This window comes from Macrobrachium nipponense, chromosome 12 (genome assembly GCF_015104395.2).
Source record: "Macrobrachium nipponense isolate FS-2020 chromosome 12, ASM1510439v2, whole genome shotgun sequence".
In the NCBI taxonomy this organism is placed as follows: Eukaryota; Metazoa; Arthropoda; class Malacostraca; order Decapoda; family Palaemonidae; genus Macrobrachium; species Macrobrachium nipponense.
The window spans coordinates 91423316-91435398 of record NC_087205.1 but is presented as its reverse complement, the minus strand read 5'-3'; the positions used below and the strand labels follow the sequence as shown (position 1 = coordinate 91435398).

At 36.5% G+C, this 12083-nt stretch overlaps 2 protein-coding genes across 4 annotated transcripts in view; one reads left to right on the top strand and one right to left on the bottom strand.

The window, feature by feature from the left end:
* The window catches only part of LOC135224652 (glycine receptor subunit alpha-2-like), a 19213-nt gene extending 13054 nt beyond the window's left edge, over positions 1–6159 (bottom strand). For both annotated transcript variants that reach the window (XM_064263870.1, XM_064263871.1), the window contains exons 1-3: positions 6003–6159; positions 3856–3946; positions 2024–2115 (exon numbers count right to left, since the gene is read on the bottom strand). In XM_064263870.1, coding sequence (XP_064119940.1) covers positions 2024–2115; positions 3856–3905 — 142 coding nt within the window. In that variant the 5' untranslated portion in view covers positions 3906–3946; positions 6003–6159. The remainder of the gene's footprint in view (positions 1–2023; positions 2116–3855; positions 3947–6002) is intronic.
* Positions 2526–12083, top strand: part of LOC135224653 (charged multivesicular body protein 1a-like) — a 49768-nt gene continuing 40210 nt past the window's right edge. Inside the window, exon 1 of one of the 2 annotated variants that reach the window (XM_064263873.1) lies at positions 2526–2578. Coding sequence is in view for 1 of the 2 variants with exons in the window: in XM_064263872.1 (XP_064119942.1) it covers positions 10799–10838 (40 nt within the window). In the remaining variant the exon portion in view is untranslated. Of the gene's footprint in view, positions 2579–10648; positions 10839–12083 lie in introns of those variants that run through there. The other variant, XM_064263872.1, reaches the window with a different exon arrangement.

The window sequence follows — 12083 nt, the reverse complement described above, 5'->3', positions numbered from 1 at the left end:
TGCAGTTCTTGCAGGTGCTTACGAAGTTTAGCATCGCAATAGTTCAAATCAACAGGTTTTCTGGTATGAGGAAAGCATACAAAATCCGTGGAGAGAGAGAGAGAGAGAGAGAGAGAGAGAGAGAGCACGGCGAAACATGAGGAAATACATTATCCCCGTTCACTTTCTTAATTAGAAAGCTTGAGTGCAGCTACGTATTGCCAGCGTCAGGTGTCTTGAACGCACCAAAATATTTATCCCTCTTGACCTCATTGTAAGAATTCTTGAGCTGGCGTTAAAAATGGAGACGAAACATTCCCTTCCTAGTCAAGAGAAGAGAGGATCAAAGATTAACAACGCGGTTCTCCGTTTTGAGGCCAAGAAGAAACAAGGAAACGATTCAGGAGCGACTCATTTTCTAGGCTAATAAGAGAACAAAACTCAAAATGACTCAATTTTGAGCAAAGGAGAGACAAGACAACGGTTTGAAACTAATTTAATGATAGGATTTAAGGAAAGGAAATAAATACAAGACTTAATTTCACGTTTATAAAAAAGAAAGACAATCAAATACGACATAATAATATCACCCTGAAAAAATTAAAAGAAGAAGAACCAGACACATTAGACTCATTTCTATATAATCTGATTCCCCTATATTTAAGTATAGTCATCTTGGCTGACGGCAAACTTTTCTCGAATGGTCTCAAGATATTCAAAACATTGCTATCCCATTTGCTAATTTGGTTTAATCTATCTTACGAGTGTTTGAGTGTTTTTCGATCACAGATTAACACCTTGTTTTTGTGATTGTGTTGTTGGGGATTGGGGGCCCGTGTTAGATAAGTTTCTTTCTTCACCACATCGTAAGCCTAGGCTTGACTTGCAAGGCTTTTCCGAGTTCCTTTTTGGCGACTCAGATAGACAAATGTACTTTATTTTGCAAACGCACTCATACATACATACATACATACATACATACATACATACATACATACATACACGCATATATATATATATATATATATATATATATATATATATATATATATATATATACAGAGAGAGAGAGAGAGAGAGAGAGAGAGAGAGTCATTAAGGTTACACAATATAATTGGAAGAACACCGAGTTCATTCCCCACTCCTTGAAATCCCGAGAGAGAGAGAGAGACTACGTACATTTCCGAAGCGCCAACCAGGTAAATGCCGAACGTTTTACATCCTGATCGCATTGTTAAAGTTACTTCTGACTTGCGGTGCCTCCGCGGGCCAAAATTGCCAAATTCCTGCTCCTCTTAGGATATAATCAACGTCTTCCTTTCTTTTTCAAAGATGAAGTGATTGAGTAGGTCTAAAATGCTTACATCCAACCCATACTTGGGACTAAATTGATCATGCTTATAGATTTTTTGGGGGTGAGGTGTGAGACAGAGCATCGTATCGGTATTTCCTTCCGTTCAAATCGAGAGGAAGAATTTGTGACTCTGCTATTTCGGTCATTTTGGCACCTGTGGCGGTGGTCACGTTCTTTATATCTCGTTGCATGGAGAGCACCAGTTCGTAACATGTTACTTACAATGCTTAGTCACTATTCAAACTCATTTCTCACAATGTTCTATTTTTTTTTAATTAACAATATCATACATTTCCCACGGGTAATGAGATGTGCTTCCTAAATTTCTCAGTCCTTCTCTGCGTGTAATGGAATATTTTTTTTATACAATATAAAACAAAATCGGTGACGTGAAAAGACCACGGTTGTAAGACCTTCACTAAGAACGAAAGGACTCAAAACAAGTAAATTTTGAATGATTTTGTTAGAAATTTCGACTTCAAGACTCTTCGTGGAAGAAATAATACTAAATTCTATTTATTTATTTAGAATAACATTGGAATAAAGTTAAATAGCACCAACAGAAGAAAACCTTTGAGCTGCCAAACATATCGGATGTCTTACATTTCGGGACAATATCTGTATAACTTAATAGTTTCCACCATTGTCTGTTTAACCTATAGGTTCATGTATAGGCCTATATAGACTTACTGTCATAGTCTGCGTCAGGCCACTCGTTGACGTCGTAAGATTTTAGTAGTTGTTCTAGTACTTTCCGTTGCTGGGTGATTCCCGTCGCACATCTGCAAGAAGAAGTTTCATTGTTTCATGTCACGGGAATGACTGTCGGTTTATCAAAGTATCTACCTGAACAATTTTGTCTTCTTTATTCGAAAATAAATCTATATTTTCATGTTCTTCAGTGCTACTGAATTTTGTGTCACATTCTAAACTCGAATGGTTTATTATGTGTACTAACCTATACTGTAAAATTATTCCTTAAAAAAAAAAAATGATTATACCAACGCAAATAAAAAAGTCGACTTTATCAATGCATGCAGTTTCCTCCCAAAGACCCAATTAACTTTCTTTTTTTTAGCCCATATCCAACAGCTCTTGGAGATTTAATTGAAAAACAATCATATCTTTTCCAGATATCTTGTCAACAATCAGACGCATAGACAGACATCGGCTGCTTCCATATTCTCCATTCAGCTTCGTCTACAGAAGGAATTATTTTGAGAAGGTACCTTTGGACTTTGTCAGGTAAGCTTTCTTATGCCAGGATTTTTATTTGATTGGTGGGAAAGATGATTTTGAGATTAAGGAAAAACTTTAAAGCAATATGAATTTTGGTAGATTGGTTCCCAGGTTCATAGACAACACCCGCCCTCCCCCACCACCCCCATGGTAAACATCACCAATCCCCCTCCCCTCTCGCGTGACTGGAAAAAACATCTTTAGGTTATTTCGTAGTAATTAGCGCAGGTCTGCGAACTAAATTAACAAATTTCCAGAAATTAAATAGACTGACAAAATGGGTAAACGCAGTTAACTAAGTATAAACTTTTCTTGCGTCTAAGGTATCTGTCTAAAGTATGTGGTCGAAATTTCAGGGGAGACTGAATACAAGAGATTCTCTTTTATCTATGTTGGCAGGTATGTGGCGGAAAAAAAGGTATAATTTTTACCGAAGGCGACACATTGACATATATAAGTCTGGCTCTCTTTACCCAGAACTTTGTCGTTTCCCAGAATGAGTTGGTTTTTAACTTGAAACGTTCAGCTTGTGTCATATTTAGCTACAGATCTCGTCCTATTTTCTTGTAGTTTTTATGAGGGCAAATGAAAATTCGTGAACAAACCAAGAATAAACACCATTATGCCTGAATTTTCTTTGACTTCCATTTTCTAAGAGACACAGGCGCGCTTGCTGACAATAAAAAAAATAATAACGAACTCCTGCATGCGAAAGATAAGAGGAAAAGAAACTTTTCTACGACGTACAAAATCTAAGGTCGTGGACCAGGCGTAAGGCCAAGACGGCCACTCAGATGAAAGGACCGGGGAAATTTACTGCGGACAGACTATTTAAGGGTTTGCTCAAAACAATTATCAGTCTCACCGTTTTCTGGTTGTATTACAATTTTTTTTCTATCGGTCTACGGGAGATGTTATATTCAACAGGAGCTCATTTTGAATTAATTGACAGCCATCAAGGGAAGACGAGGGCGCTTGAGTAATGGAGTATTGAACTTTATGGGACTAGCATTAGTCGAAATAGGTCACGAAGCTATGAAATAATGACGAAATTGCTTCTGTTAAACTAAGAAAGTTGCATCACATTATGTGGGTGATGGCGGGAAACAAAGTTTAGACAAAGTAATTTAGCGGTTAAAAAGATAGTACTATTCGATCTTGTATCGTAGATTCGACAGTAACCAGTGTGTGTATATATAACTAGGTAGATAGATATATAGACTTATAGATAGATAGATAGATAGACATTTAACTTTCGAAGACCAAGAAGCGTCTATACTTACCCTGCTATGAATAGCAGCGCTAACAATTGCGTAAAAAAGGAGGACCACATTCTCACTTGGCGCAGTAGACTCGACGACGGCTTCCTATATCCTGGAAAAAGGGAAATGACAACAATTTTATGATGAATATAACGTAATTCGTTACTCATAACATTATTTAAGACGTAATAAAAAGTATATCTGTGTTTAAATCACAACCATTATCTCATTGTACTTAAAATGGTGATATTAGACTAATAACCTGTACTGTTTTTAGTCTAATATAATTACTTAAGAGGATTCAGTGTTTTTAATTTATTATCCAGGCTTTATTTTTCTTTACTTATAGTGACATCATCGGTGTTTTGGAAAATCTGAATTGTCGCGTATATGTCTGAATTTTAGACCTCGTATAACTACATGACACAATTGTGGCTCGGCAGGTTTGGTTTTTAAGAAAATCCCTCTTGTCAAACTCGACACGATTCCTAATTCCCCGAATATGTGCGTCGTCTCTGGAGAGCTTTCATTGTTATCCTGTTCTTTGGCTCTAATCGTCATTCTCTTTGCCAGCTCTCGGATACTTGACTCAAAAAAGCACATTTGATCCAATGCGTGGCATCTGTAAGAAAATACTGTAAGACTTTTAATTCGTCTCTTCCTCGTTCTAGTTTCTTAGCTTTTGATTAACTTTTTCTTTCTTTCTTTAGTCGACGTCCGCCTGACTTCTTCTTTATCTTCAGCTTTTCCCATCTTTATATGTGGTCGCTGATTATTAGTCAAATTCTCCATCTTCTGCGATCATGCACCATTACGTCCGTCTGTACACCCAGGAAACTATACTCAAACAGTTCTCTTTATTTAATTATTTTTATGTAAACTTCATGTTGATACCACAGCCATGAGACTACACTTTGCATCAGACCTTAGCACTCCGAGTGTGAATTCAGTAGACTTATAAAAGTTCACTCCGTAGGAAGGTAGTGGAGTCAGTGCACCCCTCTCATTCCTTTTGTTGTCCTTCCCTTCATATTATCTTCCATCATACTTTCCTGAATCCTCTTCTAACAATTGATTCATAGTGCAATTGCAAAAAGTTTTCCTCTCATTCAGACTTTTTTGCCGTCAAAACCATTGAGCGGAAGAGTAACTCTTCAGTCTTCACCATAGTAGGTACTATTCCTGAGTTTCTTGCAGAAACTGCCATGACAAAAGATTGTCAGTATCGTTATAGTTACCCGACTCGGGTGTCAGTCACAGCTAAAAGACTTCGCAAGTATCAGTTGATTACTGGCATTAAATTTCTAGCGTTGCAACTACAAACGTCGGTTATATGATAACTTTTATTATCAGATAACGCTCTTAGCACTCGGCCATGAGGTCACTGAACAAAACACGTGAATATAATTTATTCAGGAAGGAATTAAACCGGAAAAAGCTGGAATTTCCAAATATTTAATTTTATTTTGTATAATACAAATAAGTCGTGTAGCCTAGGAATTGCGTACAAATACATTATTGTAATTTGTCCCCCCGGAAATGAGAACTGAGATGAACTATGCGCAACCAGGAAGATGTCAGATATCACAGTACGTTTGGGACTCGATGAATTAATTAAAAAACTATAGGTTTAAGCTGCATTAAGAAATGTACTTAATTAAGCTGAAGGGAAACGTCAATAACGTAAGAATCCAGATAATCGTCAGATTTTTCTTGGGTGAAAAATAAATATCATGAGAAAAATTTTTCTAATTTTTTTTTATGGATTACCTACAGTTTCCTGCCATAATACAGGGTGTCCATAAAGTCCTAGTACCATTTCAAGCCATAAATAATTGTAATGGTACTGGGACTTTATGGACACCCTGAATTGTGCTGGATTGGATATGTGGTTTCTTCATGAATATATGTTTATTATGTGCCCCATATATCATGATATTATTTCCTTGGCAGAATGGAACAGACATGGCAATAAATTTTGAAAATGGTAAAAATGCCCTCAGCTTTTCTATGTAGCATTGAATTATTTGCCCACACACTTTTCACGGCAAAGTTCTCGTGATTTGGGAAATAAAATTGGAGTTTATTCCGCGGAAGTTGGGTGTTAACACATAATAACAAGTGGTGTGGTTGCTGTACAGTAAAACTGCCACGACGTATCGACTTACATAATACTTCCTGCCTGTGCTTGCAACGTTTCTGTCTGTCTCACTCTCTCTTTCTCCTTCTTCTCTCTTATTCTCTCAGTGAGAAGTACCTATAATTCTCGTTCGCCCTTCCTCCTGTTCCCTCACTTGCCAAGAGACTACTGAATCTGAGACAGTCAACGAACCCAAGTTGGCAACTTTGGAAAACACAAAAAATATCTACAGCCTTTCCTATATATTTTCCTAATGAGGTCGTATGTGCATGGCGTCTTCTGTCGTTATACCTGAAGACGAAATTGTCAATATCTTCCCGTCTCGGTGACAATATTGTTTGTGAAGAACGTCTCTTTTTATTAAACAAAAGCAAATCATCGAAAGAGTAACGTAACGCTAATATTGTTCCTTTATTGTTATTTTACTGAGCTGATTAGGTTCGTATTTGCGTCACTGGAGCCTGAATTGTTACCCTGATACTTCCTGGTTCCTGGTAACGGCGTTTTCACGCGAGATGATAATTGTTCTTTTCAAGATCATAGAAGTTTTGACCGGAACTATAGGCAGTTTATACCACGGGCGGAAAACAGCAAATGTCAGATCGGACGGATTTCCTTTGGCTAGTTTCTCTTCTGAACGAGAAAAGAAGAAGAAAAATGACCTCCCCTTCGAAGTGTAGTATAGCTTACGAGACAAGAATCACATACACGGTCTCTCTTACGAGACAGGAATCACATACCCGGTCTCTCTCTCTCTCTCTCTCTCTCTCTCTCTCTCTCTCTCTCTCTCTCTCTCTGTTAATTGGCAGTGGCTTATCCCGTACATTCTTCCCAGGAGCAATAAAATTTAAAGAAAACAAAGGTGTGAAAAAGATAGTTTTTTTTAAAGCTCCATCAGATACGAACGTTTTCAATAGACGTTCGCCTTGAATTTTAGTATGGGTAATCACCTTTACTGTGTTAAGTGTGGGTAATTTCAAGTGAGCCTTTTGTTTTTATTTCACTGTCATTAGATACCCGATAGAAAACTCCTGATTACATTTTATTTCCAGCTAGCAGTCTCGTAAGTGGATAATACTCACAAAAAATTAGAATATTTGGGTATATGTAAACATCGGTCTAACGTACACGTCTTGCAAAATCGGCCTCTGTTATATGAGTTCAGGCAAGGAGACCACATTTCGTTGAATTACGAATATTTATTGGATTTTTAACTTACAGGGTATTTCTATTTCGGATAAACATCGAATAGTATATATATATATATATATATATATATATATATATATATATATATATATATATATATGTGTGTGTGTGTGTGTGTGTGTGTGTGTGTGTGTGTGTGTGTGTGTGTGTGTTACGGCCATTTTGAAAAATGGTAATTTTAGAAAATGGCCGGCCATTATGCAAAGGACCAAATTCGTGGTCATATTGCAAAATGACCGACATTTCTCAACATTTTTGCAAAACGACCAAAATTTTGGTCCAGTTTTTACAAATTATCGTTGGTCAGTTTACAAATGTCCATACAGCAAGCAGCCAGATGGAAAAAAAGCGAGGGAATGATAAAAACGTAGTGAAACATAAACTAATTTTATTCATTTTCAGGAAATACAACTTTCAAATACATCAAAGTATAAAGTTTTAGCAAGAAACTAGTTGAATGCACACAAAGTACTACGTTGGTGGTCTTCTCCTGGCTTTCAGCAGTGCCTTACTGACCAACAGTGGGTCACCAGTTCAGCTCCCATTTACTATTGTGGAGGAGAGGATTTTTTTTTTTTGTTTTTTTTTTTTGGGGGGGTTTTGGGGGGGGGGGGGGATAACTAAAGTGAAGATAGACAATTATTTACAGTACAATTAACTTCCCCTGTAGTGGGAAAAGAATAAATGAACCAGTACAATGAACCAATATTATAGAGAATTGATTTGTCAGCAAGTGAATGAACAAGCTTCTTTTTTTTTCCATCTGGCCCTGCTTGCTGTTGGGGTAGATTTTGTAAACGGACCAACAAGTGAATACTGTTTTTTTTTTTTTGTAAAACTGACCAAAATCTTGGTACGTTTTTGGGGGGGGGGCGGGGAAAAATGTTGAGAAATTTCGGTCATTTTGCAATATGGACCAACGAATTTTGGGTTCTGTATTTTGGTGGATAATGGCCGGGCCCCATTTTGTAAAATGACCAACTTTTTGCAAAATGGCCGTAACAACACACACACACAACACACAAACACACACACCACACACACCATATATATAATATATAGTATATTATATATATAATATATATACTATATATTATATCTATATATATAGTTTTGCCACTGACCTTTTTTAAAATGTCAGTTAGAGAATGAGCCACTAAAGTTGAACAAATCAAAATTTTATGGTTTGACAAACATTTTTTTATGTATTAATGGTGTTTCGTCTTATTTTTAATCTCATATCCACCATGGATTGTCAGGTTTTCTTACGTAATCTTTTCGAGTTGGTCACCCAACGCCTTGAAGTTGAATTTTTATGCAGAGTACAACTTATAAGTGATGATATATAACCATTTCATAAGTCGATTCTTGAATAATTTTTTTCTTTCTCAATAAGTGAAATTCCAGTCCTTAGATCCACATTGACTGAATTTCTTGTTGTTTTAGATCAACTTATTATAATTTTTAAAGGGTTTTTACTGAGGTAATTTGCCTATATTTAGAAAGATACCAAATAATAAAATGACCCGATATAAAGGGTCTCTCTCCTCTCTCTCTCTCTCTCTGTCTCTCCTCTCTCTTCCTCCGTTCCAACTCTCTCCTATCTCTTCTCTTCTCCTCTCTCCTCTTCGTCTCCTACTCATTCTCTCTCGTCTCTCTCTCTCCTCTCTGTTAATTGGCAGTGGGCTTTAATCCCGTACTTCCTTCCTTCCCATGGAACAATAACAAAATTTAAAGAAAACAAAGGTGTGAAAAAGATAGTTTTTTTAAAAAGCTCCATTAGATACGAACGTTTTCAACTAGACGTTTCCGCCTTGAATTTTTAGTATGGGTAAAACACCTTTACTGTGTTAAGTGTTCGGTAACTTTCAAGTGACCGTTTCCTTTTTTTTTTATTTTCACCTGTCCATTAGATACCCGATAGAAAACTCCTGTTTACATTTTTTATTTCCAGCTAGCCAGTCGCGTAAGTGGATAAATAATCACACAAAAAATTAGAATATTGTGGGTTATATTGTAAACATCGGCCTCTGTTTATATGCGTTCAAGGCCAAGGAGAACCACATTTTCGTTTTGAATTACGAATTTATTTCTTGGATTTTTAACTTACAGGGTTAGAACTTTCTGTTTCGGATAAACAAATCGAATCGTAATATCGTTTATATATTTATAATTAATATACTATAATTATATATATATATATTATATATTTATATTATTATATTATATAGTTTTTCACTGACCTTTTACAAATGTCAGTTAGAGAATGAGCCACAAAGTTGACAAATAAAATTTTATGGTTTGACAAACATTTTTTTATGTAATGTGTTTCGTCTTATTTTTAATCTCATATCCATCATGGATGGTCAGTTTCTACGTATCATTTCGAGGTTGGCACCCCAACGTCTTGAAAGTTATTTTTATGGCAGAGGTACAACTAGAAAGTGATTGATAGATAACAATGTTTCATAAGTCATTCTTGAATAATTTTTTTCTCTATAGTGAAATTCCAGTCTTAAGATCCACATTGACTGAATTTCTTTTAGATCAACTTATATATTTTTAAAGATACCAAATATAAATGGCCCGATATAAAGGGTCTCTCTCTCTCTCTCTCTCTCTCTCTCTCTCTCTCTCTCTCTCTCTCTGTGTGTGTGTGTGTGTGTGTGTGTGTGTGTGTAATGTCCGTATACCCATCACCCCTCAGACCAGAGGAAAAATAATGCCTTTCAACTTCGTATAAACGCTAAAGAAATATTAAGTAAACAAAGAATTATGTAGCAATACGAAAATGGATATGAATAAGAACAATTAAAAAAAAGAAATTTATATTATCTTACCAACGATTAGCAACCTTTGTCTGATAACGGAATTCAATGGAAAATCTCGCTCTTGCTTTTAAGCGATTTTTGGGCCATATTGAAAGACACACACAGCAAGTTTAATAAAAAAAATTAATAAGAACTAGGGTTCGATATATTAACTTTATATATAATCGTTGTCTGATAAGGAAATTCCATCGAAAATCACACTATTCTCTTAAACGATCGCGTGTCATAGACGCAGGAATGAACGAAAATTAAGTTAACTAACCCAGCATTCTCCTTTTCGTAAACCGTCCCGGAAATATATCAACCGTAATAAAAAGTAATAGGAACTTGAGTTTCATATAGTAACTATATATGATATATATAATCGTTGTCTGATAAGGAAAGTCCGTCGAAAATCCCGCTTGGCTCTCAAACGATCCTGCAGCGTGTCCATAAAATCCCAGTACCATTGCAAGTATTTATTGGTCAGAATGGTACTGGGACTTTATGGACACCCTGTCTGTCATGAACGCAGGACTGAACGAAAACTAACCCAGCATTCCTTTTTTGTGAATCGTCTCAAGAATAATACATTAAACGTTTTAATAATATATTAAACCATCTGTCTAAATAAAATACAGGTTAAGTTTCGTTAACTAACGATAGTGTTGTGTTGTGGCCTTGGAGAAGAAGAAAAAGGAAGAAGAAGAAGACGAAGAGTTTATGAGACTGAGTCACGAAGAAGGAGAAAGATTACAATTGTTGACGTAATTCGTGAAAACTTTTGTGACAAATTCCGTCAAAGATGTCTTGGTTCGGCGGTAATTCCGACAAGAAAATGCAAGGTAGTGTATTAATATGGTCATTTGTATAATTTATGAGATTTTAGAACCCTGTTGTTATTAACGTTTGTTTTGTTGACCAAACTTGTTTTGTTATTGTTGTGGGGTTTAGGCTAGTTAGTTTTAGCTAGCTACCTAGTAGCTATACTTAGTAGTACGTTAATACTACCCCTATATGTATGTGTATATTTATGCTTATTTTTAACGTTTGTTTAGGAACTTGTTTGTTATTTTGGGGTTTATTATATTAATGTTTGTTTAGATTTAGGCATAAATTCTTTGTTATTGTGGGGTTTTATATTTAGTAGGCCTAGGTTTGTGGGTTTACCCTAAGCCTACCGACCTACTATATATTTGTAGGACTTTATCAAGGCTTAAGTCTGGCCTAAGCAGGGTTAGGTTAGGTTGTTTGGTTCTCGAAACATGAATTTCTCCCGTAAGGTCTTCAGTAATTGACTATAAGTCAACAGTGAATGATTTAGTATCCCCATAAGGAACAATGGAAAAGTGAATTTTGTTCATGAAACTTACCTGTCAGATATATATATATGCTGTATTATTTCTGACGTCCCCGACAGAATTTTCAAAACTCGCCGGCAACACGGTGAGTGGGGCGGGCCAGGGTGGGTAGTTACCCATTACCCGGCCGCTGGGGAGGTCGGATATTCAGGAACCATTCCCATTTTCTATGTTCATATTTTTTTCTGTGTCGCTTCCGGTTTGCTGCCAACCAACTGTTTTTACAGTACCCCTCCGTCTAGGATTTTTAGATTATCGTCGCTTAATTAATTTATCTGGATTGACTTTTGGTATATCGACTTCTGATTGTTTTGGATTGGCACGCCGTAATAGTTGGATTGGTTTTTGATTTTGGATTGGCTTTTTCTGTGTCACATGATGTTCGGGATCAAGTACGGGAAGTTTCAGAGTGTGTGTGAGGAGTGAATGTAAGGTGAGGCTTCTTAAACCTTCAGTTGATCCTCACACAGTTTGTATGGATTGCAGGGGGCATGTTTGCTTGGTTGATGATCGGTGCAATGAATGCAAGGATTTGGATGATGATAAATGGAAGATGTATGAGACCTATCGACCGTAAATTGGAGCGCGATAGAGTCAGGAGGTCTTCCTCCAAGGGCAGTTCTACGAAAGGTAAGGAAAGTAACATTTCTCCTCCTCTAACACCAGTAGATTTTGCTCAACCTAATCCTGTTTTGTTGCCTTCGGGCCCCAGTGCTGTGTCTGGAGAAG